The sequence below is a fragment of the Ranitomeya variabilis genome, chromosome 3 (genome assembly GCF_051348905.1).
Source record: "Ranitomeya variabilis isolate aRanVar5 chromosome 3, aRanVar5.hap1, whole genome shotgun sequence".
Classification (NCBI taxonomy): Eukaryota; Metazoa; Chordata; class Amphibia; order Anura; family Dendrobatidae; genus Ranitomeya; species Ranitomeya variabilis.
The window spans coordinates 137,146,792-137,164,629 of NC_135234.1; the positions used below are offsets into that span (position 1 = coordinate 137,146,792).

The 17,838-nt window shown below is 44.8% G+C and overlaps 1 protein-coding gene across 3 annotated transcripts in view; it reads left to right on the top strand.

Annotated features, from left to right (window-relative positions):
• Positions 1–12,835: 12,835 nt before the first annotated feature.
• The window catches only part of LOC143815470 (acetylserotonin O-methyltransferase-like), a 201,420-nt gene continuing 196,417 nt past the window's right edge, over positions 12,836–17,838 (top strand). For all 3 annotated transcript variants that reach the window (XM_077294687.1, XM_077294688.1, XM_077294689.1), the window contains exon 1: positions 12,836–12,968. In XM_077294687.1, the coding sequence (XP_077150802.1) occupies positions 12,897–12,968 (72 nt within the window). In that variant the 5' untranslated portion in view covers positions 12,836–12,896. The remainder of the gene's footprint in view (positions 12,969–17,838) is intronic.

Here is a 17,838-nt window from a genome sequence, read left to right on the forward strand (position 1 = left end):
GATGGAAACAGGTGAACAGAGGAGATGAAGCACACAGGTTCAGTACCACCAGTAACCACCGGGGGAGCCCAGAAACCAAATTCACAACACTTTTCTCAGAGCAGACCCCCAAAGGATAGGCAGCCCCCCACGAATAATGACTGTGAGTAGGAGAAGAATAGACACACGCAGGTAGAAAACAGGATTTAGCAAAAGAGGCCACTCTAGCTAAATAGGAAAGGATAGGACAGATTACTAGGCTGTCAGTATTAAAACCCTTCCAAAAATATCCACAGCAGATAATACAAAAAGTTCCACAATCTAACTAAAGACATGGAATGTATATCTGCCACTCCAGAGAATCCAACAAGACTGATAAAATACTGACACAATCTAAGCTGGACAAGAAAACACAAAGAATAGCACTGAATTGTGAAGCACATAGCATGTGTGCCACAGGAAAAAAAAAACAGACACTTATCTTTGCTGATTTGGCAGAAAGGCAGGAGGAACCAAGCAGAGGTCCAACACCTCCCAACAACAATTGACAACTGGCAAGGACTAATGAATCCTGCACGCCTAAATACCCCAGTCAGAACTGCAATCAGCAGATACAGCTGACCAGGACTGCAACTCAGGGGCAACTGCATTACCACCTACAACCACAGGAGGGAGCCCAAAAGCAGAATTCACAACAGTACCCCCCCTTGAAGAGGGGTCACCGAACCCTCACCAGAGCCCCCAGGCCGATCAGGACGAGCCAGATGAAAAGCATGAACCAAATCAGCAGCATGGACATCAGAAGCAAAAACCCAAGAATTATCCTCCTGGCCATAACCCTTCCATTTGACAAGGTACTGAATCCTCCGCCTCGAAAAACGAGAATCCAAAATCTTCTCATCCACATACTCCAACTCCCCATCAACCAAAACAGGGGACGGAGGATCAACAGAGGGAACAACGGGCACCACATATTTCCGCAATAAAGATCTATGGAAGACATTATGGATAGCAAAAGAGGCCGGAAGCGCCAATCGAAAAGACACCGGATTAATAATCTCAGAAATCCTATAAGGACCAATAAACCGAGGCTTAAACTTAGGGGAAGAGACCTTCATAGGAACATGGCGGGAAGACAACCAAACCAAATCCCCAACCTGAAGCCGGGAACCAACACACCGACGATGGTTAGCAAAACCTTGGGCCTCCTCCTGAGACAACACCAAATTGTCCACCACATGAGCCCAAATCTGCTGCAACCTGTCAACCACAGAATCCACACCAGGACAGTCAGAAGGCTCAACCTTCCCAGAAGAAAAACGAGGATGAAAACCAAAATTACAAAAAAAAGGCGAAACCAAAGTAGCCGAACTAGCCCGATTATTAAGGGCAAACTCGGCCAATGGCAAAAAGGCCACCCAATTATCCTGATCGGCAGACACAAACCATCTCAAATAAGTCTCCAAAGTCTGATTAGTTCACTCGGTCTGGCCATTTGTCTGAGGATGAAATGCAGAAGAAAAAGACAAATCAATGCCCAGCCTAGCACAAAAGGCCCGCCAAAACCTAGAAACAAACTGGGAACCTCTGTCGGACACAATATTCTCCGGAATACCATGCAAACGAACCACATGCTGAAAAAACAACGGAACCAACTCTGAAGAGGAAGGCAATTTAGGCAAAGGCACCAAATGAACCATCTTAGAAAACCGGTCACAAACAACCCAGATAACAGACATCCTCTGGGAAACCGGAAGATCAGAAATAAAATCCATAGAAATATGAGTCCAGGGCCTCTCAGGGACCGGCAATGGCAAAAGTAACCCACTAGCACAGGAACAACAAGGCTTGGCCCACGCACAAGTCCCACAGGACTGCACAAAAGAACGCACATCACGTGACAACGAAGGCCACCAAAGGGACCTACCAACCAAATCTCTGGTACCAAAAATACCGGGATGACCAGCCAACACAGAACAGTGGACCTCAGAAATCACTCTACTAGTCCATCTGTCAGGAACAAACAATTTCCCCACAGGACAGCGGTCAGGTCTATCAGCCTGAAATTCCTGAAGAACCCGCCGTAAATCAGGGGAAATGGCAGAAAGGACCACCCCTTCTTTCAGAATGCCGACCGGTTCAAGGACCTCAGGAGAATCAGGCAAAAAACTCCTAGAAAGGGCATCAGCCTTATTATTCTTAGAACCAGGAAGATGCGAAACCACGAAATCAAAACGGGAAAAAAACAAGGACCATCGAGCCTGTCTAGGACTCAGCCGTTTGGCAGACTCGAGGTAAATCAAATTCCTATGATCGGTCAGGACCACAATACGGTGCTTAGCTCCCTCAAGCCAATGTTGCCACTCCTCAAACGCCCAATTCATAGCCAACAACTCCCGATTGCCGACATCATAATTGCGTTCAGCAGGCGAAAACTTGCGGGAGAAGAAGGCACACGGTTTCATCAAAGAACCAACAGAATCCCTCTGAGACAAAACGGCCCCTGCCCCAATCTCAGAAGCATCAATCTCAACCTGAAATGGAAGAGAAACATCTGGTTGGCGCAACACCGGAGCAGAAGTAAATCGGCTTTTTAGCTCCTGAAAGGCAGAGACAGCCGCAGAGGACCAATTCGCCACATCAGCGCCTTTTTTCGTCAAATCAGTCAAGGGTTTAACCACGCTGGAGAAGTTAGCAATGAAACGGCGATAAAAATTTGCAAAACCCTAAAATTTCTGAAGGCTCTTCACGGATGTGGGTTGAATCCAATCATGAATGGCCTTAACCTTAACCGGATCCATCTCCATAGATGAGGGAGAAAAAAAAAAGCCCAAAAAAGAAACCTTCTGCACCCCAAAGAGACACTTAGACCCCTTCACAAACAAGGCATTGTCACGAAGGATCTGAAATACCATCCTGACCTGTTCCACATGAGACTTCCAATCATCGGAAAAAATCAAAATATCGTCCAAATATACAATCAAGAATTTATCAACATAAGTCCGGAAGATATCATGCATGATGGATTGAAAAACAGATGGAGCATTAGTGAGCCCGAATGGCATCACAAGGTATTCAAAATGGCCTTGGGGCGTATTAAATGCAGTTTTCCATTCATCACCCTGCTTAATACGAACAAGATTATATGCCCCCCGAAGGTCAATCTTCGTAAACCAACTAGCCCCCTTAATCCTAGCAAACAAATCGAAAAGCAAAGGTAAAGGGTATTGAAACTTGACCGTGATCTTATTCAAGAGGCGATAATCAATACAAGGTCTCAAGGGGCCATCCTTCTTAGCAACAAAAAAAAACCTGCTCCCAACGGTGAAGAAGATGGCCGAATATGCCCTTTCTCCAAAGACTCCTTAACATAACTCCGCATGGCGGTATGTTCAGGAACAGACAGGTTGAAAAGTCGGCCCTTAGGAAACTTACTGCCTGGAATCAAGTCAATCGCACAATCACAGTCCCTATGCGGTGGAAGGGAACTGGACTTGGGCTCATCGAATACATCCTGAAAATCAGACAAAAACTCTGGAATTTCAGAAGAGGAAGAAGAGGAGATTGACATCAAAGGAACATCATTATGAACCCCCTGACATCCCCAACTAGTCACAGACATAGATTTCCAATCCAACACAGGATTATGTACCTGCAACCACGGGAAACCCAGCACGATAACATCATGCAAATTATGCAACACCAGAAATCGACAATCTTCCTGATGGGCTTGCGCCATGTGCATGGTCACCTGTGTCCAAAACTGGGGCTTATTTTTAGCCAAAGGTGTAGCATCAATCCCCCTTAAAGGAATAGGGTTCTGCAAAGGCTGCAAGGGAAAACAACAACGCCTTGCAAACTCAAAATCCATTAAGTTCAAGGCGGCGCCTGAATCCACAAATGCCATGACAGAAAATGATGACAATGAGCAGATCAAGGACACCGACTTCAGGGCAGACTGAAATGACATGAGAAGCGTCGCCACAATGACTTTGCTCTAAGGACGACGCCACAGCGCGCACAGTTTGACGCTTCCGCAAGCGCCGATCAATCTGAGTGGCCAGAGACATAGAATCACTCAGACCAGAAGGCGTGGGAAACCCCACCATAACATCTTTAACGGATTCAGAAAGACCCTTTCTGAAAATTGCCGCCAAAGCATCATCATTCCATTTAGTCAACACAGACCATTTTCTAAATTTCTGACAATACAATTCTGCCGCCTCTTGACCCTGAGACAGGGCCAACAAGGTTTTCTCCGCTTGATCCACAGAATTCGGTTCATCATATAATAATCCTAAAGCCTGAAAAAAGGAATCTACATTAAACAAGGCCGGATTCCCTGATTCCAGGGAAAATGCCCAATCCTGTGGATCGCCACGCAGCAGGGAGATGACAATTTTTACCTGCTGAATGGAATCACCAGAGGATCGAGGTCTCAGAGCAAAAAACAGTTTACAATTGTTTTTAAAACCCAAAAATTTGGACCTATCACCAAAAAACAAATCAGGAGTAGGAATCTTTGGCTCTAAAGGAGGAGTCTGAACAATATAATCAGAAATACCCTGTACCCTAGCAGCAAGCTGGTCTACACGAGAAGCTAATTCCTGAACATCCATGCTGGCACAAGACTCCTCAGCCACCCATAAATAAAGAGGGAAGAAAAGACAAAACAGACTACAGAAAAAAAATGGCTCAACACCTTTCTTCCCTTCTTCTGAGATGCATTTAACTCATTATGGGCCAGTTGTACTGTTATGATCTGGTGACCTTGGAGCCGCATGAAACTTTCTCTGGAGTCGGTGGAACCTGTACTGACCGCAAATTCTGAACTAACACCGCAACTAGAAGTAGGCGTGGGGTGTGCCTAACATACCCTAGACACCTCGACACAGCGGGAGGACTAAATACCCCTATAGATGGAAATAGGAATGCTACCTTGCCTCAGAGCAGACCCCCAAAGGATAGGCAGCCCCCCACGAATAATGACTGTGAGTAGGAGAAGAATAGACACATGCAGGTAGAAAACAGGATTTAGCAAAAGAGGCCACTCTAGCTAAATAGGAAAGGATAGGACAGATTACTAGGCAGTCAGTATTAAAACCCTTCCAAAAATATCCACAGCAGATAATACAAAAAGTTCCACAATCTAACTAAAGACATGGAATGTATATCTGCCACTCCAGAGAATCCAACAAGACTGATAAAATACTGACACAATCTAAGCTGGACAAGAAAACACAAAGAATAGCACTGAATTGTGAAGCACATAGCATGTGTGCCACAGGAAAAAAAACCCAGACACTTATCTTTGCTGATTTGGCAGAAAGGCAGGAGGAACCAAGCAGAGGTCCAACACCTCCCAACAACAATTGACAACTGGCAAGGACTAATGAATCCTGCACGCCTAAATACCCCAGTCAGAACTGCAATCAGCAGATACAACTGACCAGGACTGCAACTCAGGGGCAACTGCATTACCACCTACAACCACAGGAGGGAGCCCAAAAGCAGAATTCACAACACCCCTCATACCGTGAAACCGTCACGGAGGCGGGACTTTCCTTCTTAATGAGACGCAGCACAGCTGTCATTCATACCACCTTGGCGCCGGGTGCAGCCTCCTGAGCGTTGCTTGTTTGTGTACCGGAGTCTGCGCTGTTATGTTATCCCTTGGCCATGCGCAGTTAGCACTGCCCATCTTCTGACATCATTTCATGTCAGCCTGACTGTGCCTGTGCGGTCGTGCTGCCCGAGATCATGCCCCGGAGTGTCTTCTGATTTATTCACACTGCAGGGCTGGGATTCATTGCCTTGCGCAGTAAATATCTTTACCTCTCACTCATGTCCTTACGCCTTCTTCAGACTGTGCGGTGTCAGCTGATCCCTAATCACATGCCACGGCCGTGACGCCGCAGAGTCTAAAGAAGGTGGAAGGAGATGAGTGAGAGGCGAAGATATGCACTGCGCATGCCCATGAATCCCAGCCCCGCAGTGTCTTCTGATTTATTCACGCTGCTGGGCTGGGATTCATGGCCTTGTGCAGTAAATATCTTCGCCTCTCACTCATGTCCTTACGCCTTCTTCAGACTGTGTGGCGTCAGCTGATCCCTAATCACATGCCATGGCCGTGACGCCGCACAGTCTGAAGAAGGCGGAAGGAGATGAGTGAGAAGCGAAGATATGCACTGTGCATGCCCATGAATCCCAGGCCCGCAGTGTGATTAAATCAGAAGACACTGCGAGGCGGGATCTCGGGCAGTGCGGCCGCACAGGCGCAGTCAGCCTGACACCAAATGATGTCAGAAGACGGGCAGCGCAAACTGCGCATGGCCAAGGGATAACATAACAGCGCAGACTCCAGTACACAAACAAGCAATGCTCAGGAGGCTGCGCCCGGTGCCAAGGGGGTATGAATGACAGCTGTGCTGCGTCTCATTAAAAAGGAAAGTCCCACCTCCGTGACGATTTCATGGTATGAGGGGCCAAATTTTAAAAGTGTTTCGTTCAGCGTGTGCAAGGAGCATAATTAAAAGAGCCACCTTTTCCTTGTGCAGCACTACTGCTGAACAAGGGGCTCTTCTAGTTGCTAACGCCTGGGGGGGTTAAAGGTTCCCTTTCAACTTGCTCCAATTAGGCCTCAGCCTACACTCTGTTTGTCATGTAATCCCTGGGCTCCAACACCGCCAGTTGCTGCTCTGAAGTGTCTTTGGCACGAGTACTCCCTCCTGCCCAGCCTGGTTCCAGCACGCCAGCTGTTTCCGGGTAGTGTCAAGGTCACTTTGCCTCCAATACATTGTCCTGTCATGTTGCGGTTGGGTTAGCCGTCTCTTTGGTGCCTGCAGTTTTGGTGCTTCCTATGTGGGCTTCAGGAACTGGCAATCAAGACTGGTTCCGCAGTGCCAATAGGACAAGCTCCCCCTGTAGGACTGTGGATTTTCAGTAACTACGGCCGGCTCGTGGTCTAGCAACTTTTGTTTTTCCTGTGGACCTTCTGCTGCCTATCTGAGTTCCAGCACGATTTGCTGGTTCTTAGGAAGACAATCTTGAAAAGGTCCCCCTGGTTCCAGTACCGTCAGCTGGTTCTGGGCAGACCCTTTGGCTTAGGTGCCTCCATCTGGGTATCCGAGTTCCACCAACATCAGGTGGTCCTTGGTAGTGCTTTCTGGCACGGGTACCTCCTGTTTAGTAACCGGGTTCCAGTAATGTCAGCTGGTCCTCAGTAGTTCCATTGGCTCTTGTACCTTCGGCTACCCATCTGGGTTCCAGTACCGTCAGCTGGTTCTCGGCAGTGTCTTTGGCTCTTATACCTTCTGCTCCCCATCCTAGTTCCAGTACCGTCAGCTGGTTCCAGGCAGAGCCTATGGCTTAGGTGCCTCCTTCTGGGTATCCGAGTTCCACCAATGTCAGGTGGTCCTTGGTAGTGCTTTCTGGCACGGGTACCTCCTGCTTAGTAACCGGGTTCCAGTACCGTCAGCTGGTCCTTGGTAGTTCCATTGGCTCTTGGACCTTCCGGTAGCCATCCGGGTTCCAGTATCGTCAGCTGGTTCTCGGCAGTGTCTTTGGCTCTTATACCTTCTGTTCCCCATCCTGGTTCCAGTACTGTCAGCTGGTTCCGGGCAGAGCCTTTGGCTTAGGTGCCTCCTACTGGGAATCCGAGTTCCACCAACGTCAGGTGGTCCTTGGTAGTGCTTTCTGGCACAGGTACCTGCTGCTTAGTAACCGGTTCCAGTACCGTCAGCTGGTCCTCGGTAGTTCCATTGGCTCTTGGACCTTCGGGTAGCCATCCGGGTTCCAGTACTGTCAGCTGGTTCTCGGCATTTCCTCATCCTTCTTATACCTTCTGCTACATTTCCAAGTACAAGACCCTGAAGATGATGACCCTGAAGACCACCCCTAAGACGACGACCCCAGAGACGACGACCCCTGAGACGAAGACCCTGAAGACCACCCCGAAGACGACGATGACCCCGGAGACGACGAACCTGGACATGATGACCCTGGAGACAACGACCCTGAAGACCGAGAAGCAGAAGAACAATAAGCTGCAGAACAAAGAGCAGAAGAACATTAAGCATAAAACTAAACATCAAAGCAAAAGATATTATCTAAATTATAAGCAGAAGAAGACTAAGCAGTGTAGGGGGGTGAGTCCGTTCCTCCTCGTGGCGCCCCTGGAAAAAGCCTGCTGCTGCAGGCCAAACTGAACGCGGACAAATCCTGTTGTAACTCTTTTGTGACAGGCAGAACGGAAGGTGTAATCTTCAAACTTTTATAGATAACAACTACAGGAATGCCTGTCACAAATAAGAATATGATGAAGAAGTAGAATATGAAGAAGAATAATAGTTTAATAAAAACAATATGAAGAATGTAACAAAAAAGAATAATAGGAAGAAGGTGAAGAAGAAGATGAATAAGGTGAAGAAGAAGTAGATGTAAAAGATGCTGCTGCTGAGGATGATGAAGAAGAAAGTGTCAAAGAAGTAAAAAAGAAGGTGAAGAGCATGGAATTAGTGAAACATCAATATCTGACAAAATATAAAAAATCTTAACATAGTCAATATCTTTGTAACTCTGAACGTCTTAAAAAAAAATTTAATTCCTGCAATTCCATTTGATTGGTCTAAACCTCTATGCCTTTAATGTCTCCTCCACCTCCCCCAATACATCCTACATTATACTTAGTTGTTTTCCTTCATGTAGAATGAACCTACAAGGAAAGAAAGGGTTTATTTTAATTCCGATATTTTGGTCCCATTGACTTGCATTGGTATCGGGTATCGGTATCGGCGATATCCGATATTTTTCTAATATCGGCCGATCCAATCTGATACCGATACTTTTGAATATCGGATGGTATCGCTCAACACTAGTGTCCATCTGTTGGATTGGGTGTAGCGGAAGACCTGTCGGTCCCTATTATACTTTTTCTAATCTTGTGAAATTGATGCCACTTTTGTGGTGTAAGGCCCTCTGTAAACACTCCTAGTTGGGTGTCCATCTGCTGGATTGGGTGTAGGGGAAGACATGTCAGTCCCTATTATACTATTTTTTCTCTAATTAAATTGATGCCACTTCTGTGGTGTAAGGCCCTCATTTGTTTAAATTGAACAGTCCTGGTTGGGGGTCCACCTGCTGTATTGGAGGTAGTGGAAGACCTGTCGGTCCCTATTCTACTATTTCTACTGTGGTGAAATCGATGCCACTTTGGTAGTGTCTGCCAATAATTTTTGGAAATGTGAACACTTCTGGTTGGGTCTCCTTCATGCGTGTTGCCTGTAGCAGTATGCTTTCAAAATCATCAAGCCTCCACTTTCTTGGACTCAAGTACCTGTGTTTCTATCCTTAACTTTTTCTGACAATGGTAGTCTACAAAATAGATATTTGTGCCACATAAGTGTGGCTCAGCATGAAAGCAGGTTGAGGTGTTGCATGTTGCTGCAAAGGGGGCCTACACCGATCTCTCACACACCTTGCTTACTGTGACGTTCAATTGAAAGCTGTAAATGCTGACCCAGACCCCGATACCTCATGCCTGTCTGATTGCTGCAATTCCATGCTAAAATTTGCACTGTGGGCGAATTGGGGCCATATTCCTGGTAACTGTCTCTCATTTGATGAGTTTTGGCAGCATTTGGGGCCGTTATAAGGTGTTGGGCTTGCATTTGTTTTTGCCGCCTGTTGACCTGAATAGGATTTGGTTAGGTTCGACGAATTAATAGGCAAACATTGCAAATTTGGCGATCGTAGTCTGAACTGAACATTGAAAGAATTCAGCACACATCTGGAATCAGAGTCCTGGGTATGTAAAAGCCATTTGCACAAGTTACAAAGTTTATCCCTCTCACCACCTTCCTAAACTCATCGTTTTCTCAGTCAGATATATCTCCTTGTGGTAGAGTTCCTTGTATGGAACCAGACACATTTTCCCTATAGTAAAACCAGTTTACATCAGGAAAAAAATGATATGTCTTATTCAAAATGAAAAAAATTAGGTAAAGTATTACTAAAACAACTGCTGCAGAAAATTGTCACAAAACCAGCACATCTGAATGCACCTTATGTAGTCAGTAATGCTTGGCATGCAGTTATAATTTGACTGTAAATTAATTCAAGTAAAAGTAATGAAGTAATTTGTATATTCCATATGCTGAAGGTTCTTATGGCTCTAAGAGCCTCATACGGGTGCTTCTCACAAAATTAGATTATCATCAAAAAGTTAATTTATTTCAGTTCTTCAATACAAAAAGTGAAACTCATATATTATATAGAGACATTACAAACCGAGTGATCTATTTCAAGTGTTTTTTTTTCTGTTACTGTTGAGTATTATGGCTTACAGCCAATGAAAACCCAAAAGTGATATTCTCAGTTAGAATAATTAGCACAAAACACCTACAAAGGCTTCCTAAGCGTTTAAAAAGGTCCCTTAGTCTGTTTTACTAGGCTCCACAATCATGGGGAAGACTGCTGACTTGACAGATATCCAGAAGACAGTCACTGACGCACTCAACAAGGAAAGGAAAGTTTGCATTTCATTTGGAAATCAAGGTCCCAGTGTCTGGAGGAAGAGTGGAGAGGCACACAATCCAAGCTGCTTTAGGTCTAGTGTGAACTTTCCACAATCAGTGATGGTTTGGGGAGCTATGTCATCTGCTGGTGTAGGTTTACTGTGTTTTATCAAGACCAAAGTCAGAACAGCGGTCTATCAGGAAATTTTAGAGCACTTCATGCTTCCCTCTGCCGAAAAGCATTTTGGAGATGGAAATTTAATTCTCCAGCAGGACTTGGCACCTGTCCACACTGCCAAAAGTACCAATAACTGGTTTAAAAACAACAGTATCACTGTTCTTGATTGGACAACAAACTTCCTTACCTTAACCCCATGCAGAATCTGTGGGGTATTGTCAAGAGGAAGATTAGACATGAGACCCTACAATGCAGACGAGCTGAAGGCTGTTATTAAAGCAACCTGGGCTTCCATAACACCTCAGCAGTGCCACAGACTGATCGACTCCATGCCACGTCACATTGATGCAGTGATTGATGCAAGTATTGAGTGCATTTACTGAGCATTAGTGTTGAGCGATACCGTCCGATACTTGAAAGTATCGGTATCGGAAAGTATCGGCCGATACCGGCAAAGTATCGGATCCAATCCGATACCGATACCCGATACCAATACAAGTCAATGGGACTCAAGTATCGGACGGTATTCCTGATGGTTCCCAGGGTCTGAAGGAGAGGAAACTCTCCTTCAGGCCCTGGGAACCATATTAATGTGTAAAATAAAGAATTAAAATAAAAAATATTGCTATACTCACCTGTCCGACGCAGCCGGGACCTCAGCGAGGGAACCGGCAGCGTTGTTTGTTTAAAATTCGCGCTTTTACTTGGTTACGTGAAGTCCCGGCTTGTGATTGGTCAGGGCGGCCATGTTGCCGGGACGCGGACCAATCACAGCAAGCCGTGACGAAATTACGTCACGGCTTGCTGTGATTGGTCCGCGTCCCGGCAACATGGCCGCCATTAACCAATCACAAGCCGTGACGTCACGGGAGGCTGGACATGCGCATATTTTGAAAAGCGCGCGTGTCCAGCCTCCAGTGACATCCCGGCTTGTGATTGGTTAATGGCGGCCATGTTGCCGGGACGTCACTGGAGGCTGGACACGCGCGCTTTTCAAAATACGCGCATGTCCAGCCTCCCGTGACGTCCCGGCTTGTGATTGGTTAATGGCGGCCATGTTGCCGGGACGTCACTGGAGGCTGGACACGCGCGCTTTTCAAAATACGCGCATGTCCAGCCTCCCGTGACGTCCCGGCTTGTGATTGGTTAATGGCGGCCATGTTGCCGGGACGTCACTGGAGGCTGGACACGCGCGCTTTTCAAAATACGCGCATGTCCAGCCTCCCGTGACGTCCCGGCTTGTGATTGGTTAATGGCGGCCATGTTGCCGGGACGTCACTGGAGGCTGGACACGCGCGCTTTTCAAAATACGCGCATGTCCAGCCTCCCGTGACGTCCCGGCTTGTGATTGGTTAATGGCGGCCATGTTGCCGGGACGTCACTGGAGGCTGGACACGCGCGCTTTTCAAAATACGCGCATGTCCAGCCTCCCGTGACGTCACGGCTTGTGATTGGTTAATGGCGGCCATGTTGCCGGGACGCGGACCAATCACAGCAAGCCGTGACGTAATTTCGTCACGGCTTGCTGTGATTGGTCCGCGTCCCGGCAACATGGCCGCCCTGACCAATCACAAGCCGGGACTTCACGTAACCAAGTAAAAGCGCGAAATTTAAACAAACAACGCTGCCGGTTCCCTCGCTGAGGTCCCGGCTGCGTCGGACAGGTGAGTATAGCGATATTTTTTATTTTAATTCTCTTTTTTACACATTATTACATTAATGTTGTTGCGATACCCGATACCCGATACCACAAAAGTATCGGATCTCGGTATCGGAAATTCCGACACAGCAAGTATCGGCCGATACCCGATACTTGCAGTATCGGAATGCTCAACACTACTGAGCATACATTTCAGTAGGCCAACATTTCGGATTCTAAAACATTTTTCAAGCTGGTGTATAAAGTATTCTAATTTACTGAGATAATGACTTTTGGGTTTTCATTGGCTGTAAGCCATAATCATCAACATTATAAGAAATAAACACTTGAAATAGATCACTCTGTAATGACTATACAGTATATAAGATATGAGTTTCACTTTTTATTTTGAAGAACTGAAATAAATTAACTTTTTGATGATTTTCTAATTTTGTGAGAAGCACCGGTAAGTAGGTCAGATGAGAAAGCAATTGTCTGAGCCCTGCTAAGTCCTCTGGAGTAACACCTCTCAGTTGGAAAGCAGCTTATAAAAGCCGACTGAGCTGTTGCACATCATCACACCAACATGTGCTCCTCCGAAGAACTTGAATACCCTCAGAAACTTCTAGACTATGCATATGGATTTTTAGTCTCAAAGGTAAGAATTCAATTGTATTTGTGCAGATATTCAACTTATTTAAATATTTGACTGTGGAAACTTTAACTTTAGAAGTTTTTATCTACTCAGTCTTAGAGTAAATGCAGAATGCACAAGAAAGTAATATATGATACAGTAATATATGATAAATATGGGTATAACACTGGTATAATAATGTAAAAAAGGCAAAAGCGTTCTAGGAGTGATACCTTTGTTGGCTAACCAGAAAAAACATATTTGAAGTTTTCAGAGAGCAGAGGGTTCTTCATCAGACAACTTTACAAAGGAATTACTCAGACATATAGCTTGCAAATATAATTTTTCTGATTAGCCAATAAAGGCATCATTCTTAGGGGAGGGTCTTCTTATTGTAAAAATCTGACGAGTACTATTCGTCATTTTGATTGATAGCATTTTTCCGGCACATGTCCAATTTTTTTTTTACCTCGGACCGGGTCCATCCAAGAAAAAGATCACCGCATCTGATTAAAAGATCACACTCGGCCGTTCATGTCTATGGGTCTGTGCAGATAGCAGCCGAGTTTGGTCCAATTTTCATGGACAGACGAAATTAAGACATTTTTTTCCGCATCTGAGAAAATCAGATCAAACTCAGATCTTCTAGAATGAGAGAAAATCAGTAGTGTGAACGTGGCCTTAGAATGCTTTTATCCTTTTGGGGTCTAAATGTACATCGATTTTTTTTTTTTTTGCTAACTTGGTACCACAATGTAATTTTAAAAAAATGTACATCAGAGTATAATAATAATATTCTATTTATAGTACAATATATTGATTGTACAGGTATTTGTAAATAATGATGCAAATGTGATATTAAGTTTTAGCTCACCAGTCTTTATCAAACTTAGACTTTATATTACAGTTATTATTTTGCATGTGTAAATGGCAAAACATGTGCTGTACATCAGAAATATTAAAATGGTAGGAAGATAGACCATCATTGCAAAATAGCAGAAGGGTTGTAGTTTTCTATTTTATTTATTTTTCAATTAATTTAGCCCTTTACTAGTCTTGAGGCTTGTTCACACAGTATGTTTTTTTCTGTGGAGTATATTACAGTACCAGCAAAGTAAATAAAACGTCTGAAATCTCATGGCTTATTTTTTCCTTGTGGATTTTAACTATCAAAGTTTTTTTTGTTTTTTTTTTTAAATCTGCAGCATGTCAATTCTTTCAGCTTTTTTGGAGTTTTTCACCCCTTCAAATGAATGGGGGAAAAAGCACAAGCAAAAACGCCCAGATTTTACAAAGTGTTTTTCTTATATTTATAAACCAGGTCTGTGTGTTACCCAGTAAACCATGAAGTAAAAACCATGTAAGTAATTAAAAAGATATTAATGAAAAATATTTTTTTAAAAACCATTAAAATTCAGAAAAAGCTGATAAAAGGAGAGACACAGGTTCTAATACTATATTCATAGAAAATACTTGATCTCTCAGTATTGTTGTGGTTGAAGGTTGCTCATTGTAGGAGATGCACTAATGTTTTGCCTTAGTTAAATATTAAAGTAAAATATTCGCTTCCCAAATAAACCACTTGTGTAATACTGTGAGTATTGTACTGAAATCGCATAAATGCAGTCATGTAAGGATACCTGGAATTGGAGCCAAATAATAAGGGTGAGTACGTTACACAACACTTGGATTTGGCAAGGTGCAGAGTTTGCTGAACATTTCCTCGGGGGCTGATAAGGTGGTTTACTCTTTCCAAATTTTTTTGCTCCAATATTATCCCACTGTTAAAAATAAGGCTACTTTCACACATCAGGTTTTTTCATTCTGGAACCATTACGGCTATTTTTAGAAAAAACGGAAATGGCGAAATTAAAAACAGGAACCGGTTTTTCCCCATTGACTTGTATTAGCGACGAATTGCGCTGCATGGCCCAACATTCCTTCCTGTTTTTTCCAGATACGGTGAAAATTTCGATTCCGGCATCTGGAAAAAACATCTACAGTAAAGTTTTTTGTCTGCGGCAAAAAGCCGGAGAGGGCAGATCCGGCCTTTCCGGCTTTTTCCTACAATGCATGTCTATGGACGCTGGAATTTGCCGGATCCGGAAAAAGCTGGATCCAGCAACCTGATCCGGCTTTTTAATCTGAGCATGCTCAGAACATATTGGCCTGCCCCCAGGACACGTATGTAAACAATGCCAGTGAGGCCCTCATTCATTACCAGCCATAGAGAGCCTGCCAGCAAGAGAGCCAAGAGCCTGCCTGCCAAGAGCCTGCCAGCCAGAGAGCCTAGCCTGCCTGCCTGCCAAAAGCCTACCAGCAGAGAGCCAAGAGCCTGCCAGCAGAGAGCCAAGAGACTGCCAGCCAGAGAGCCAAGCCTGCCTGCCAAGAGCCTGCCAGCCAGAGAGCCAAGCCTGCCTGCCTGCCAAGAGCCTGCTAGCAGAGAGCCTAGCCTGCCTGCCAAGAGCCTGCCAGCAGAGAGCCAAGAGCCTGCCAGCCAGAGAGCCAAGAATGCTTGCCAAGAGCCTGCCAGCCAGAGAGCCAAGCCTGCCTGCCTGCCAAGAGCCTGCCAGCAGAGAGCATAGCCTGCCTGCCAGCAGAGAGCCAAGAGCCTGCCAGCAGAGAGCCTAGCCTGCCTGCCTGCCAAGAGCCTGCCAGCAGAGAGCCAAGAGCCTGCCAGCAGAGAGCCTAGCCTGCCTGCCAGCAGAGTATATCAGCCATGTCTTCTTCTGGGAGCCCTCCTGAACGTCGGCAGTGCACTGAGGTAAATAAAAGTTCTGTTTTTAGAGATAATTTTTTTTGCTCAGTCTGAATGTCTGTCTTTCTGTCTGTCTGTCTATTTATCTATCTATCTATCTGTCCCATATCTATCTGTCCCATATCTATCTGTCACATATCTAACTGTCCCATATCTATCTGTCCCATATCTATCTGTCCCATATCTATCTATCTATCTATTTATCTATCTATCTATCATATATCTTTTTTTTATATGTATATACAGTGCCTACAAGTAGTATTCAACCCCCTGCAGATTTAGCAGGTTTACACATTTGGAATTAACTTGGCATTGTGACATTTGGACTGTAGATCAGCCTGGAAGTGTGAAATGCACTGCAGCAAAAAAGAATGTTATTTCTTTGTTTATTTTTTTTTTTTAATTGTGAAAAGTCTTTTCAGAGGGTCATTTATTATTCAACCCCTCAACCCACCAGAATTCTGTTTGGTTCCCCTAAAGTATTAAGAAGTAGTTCAGGCACAAAGAACAATGAGCTTCACATGTTTGGATTAATTATCTCTTTTTCCAGCCTTTTCTGACTATTTAAGACCCTCCCCAAACTTGTGAACAGCATTCATACATGGTCAACATGGGAAAGACAAAGAAGCATTCCAAGGCCATCAGAGACAAGATCGTGGAGGGTCACAAGGCTGGCAAGGGGTATAAAACCCTTTCCAAGGAGTTGGGCCTACCTGTCTCCACTGTTGGGAGCATCATCCGGAAGTGGAAGGCTTATGGAACTACTGTTAGCCTTCCACGGCCTGGACAGGCTTTGAAAGTTTCCTCCCGTGCCGAGGCCAGGCTTGTCCGAAGAGTCAAGGCTAACCCAAGGACAACAAGGAAGGAGCTCCCGGAAGATCTCATGGCAGTGGGGACATTGGTTTCAGTCAATACCATAAGTAATGTACTCCACCGCAATGGTCTCCGTTCCAGACGAGCCCGTAAGGTACCTTTACTTTCAAAGCGTCATGTCAAGGCTCGTCTACAGTTTGCTCATGATCACTTGGAGGACTCTGAGACTGACTGGTTCAAGGTTCTCTGGTCTGATGAGACCAAGATCGAGATTTTTGGTGCCAACCACACACGTGACGTTTGGAGACTGGATGGCACTGCATACGACCCCAAGAATACCATCCCTACAGTCAAGCATGGTGGTGGCAGCATCATGCTGTGGGGCTGTTTCTCAGCCAAGGGGCCTGCCCATCTGGTCCGCATCCATGGGAAGATGGATAGCACGGCCTACCTGGAGATTTTGGCCAAGAACCTCCGCTCCTCCATCAAGGATCTTAAGATGGGTCGTCATTTCATCTTCCAACAAGACAACGACCCAAAGCACACAGCCAAGAAAACCAAGGCCTGGTTCAAGAGGCAAAAAATCAAGGTGTTGCAGTGGCCTAGTCAGTCTCCTGACCTTAACCCAATTGAAAACTTGTGGAAGGAGCTCAAGATTAAAGTCCACATGAGACACCCAAAGAACCTAGATAACTTGGAGAAGATCTGCATGGAGGAGTGGACCAAGATAACTCCAGAGACCTGTGCCGGCCTGATCAGGTCTTATAAAAGACGATTATTAGCTGTAATTGCAAACAAAGGTTATTCCTCAAAATATTAAACCTAGGGGTTGATTAATTATTGACCCACACTTTTATGTTTAAAATTTATAAAAATTTAACTGAGCAACAAAACTTTTTGGTTTGTAAGATTTATGCATCTGTTAATAAATCCTGCTCTTGTTTGAAGTTTGAAGGCTCTAACTTATTTGCATCTTGCAAATCTGCAGGGGGTTGAATACTACTTGTAGGCATTGTATATAAATATTTTATTAATTAATGTATTTATCAATCTCTAAAGATCCTTACCAAAAGAACACTGCACACAACATATAAAAAGCATCATTTTTTTTTTCTTATTGTCTTCTGATTCTGGTGCTTGATCCAGAGGTCCTCAGAGCGGCTCCCAGGGTCATCGACGTGAGTGTGGGCAGCCATCATCGTGTAACCATCTCCTTATTTTTTTTATTTGAACTTTTTTTATTTGAACTTAATGTTGTTTTGAATGTAATGTTTTTTTTCTTTTTTTTTTCAACAGGCTTCACAGCTTGCTCCTGACTCGGAC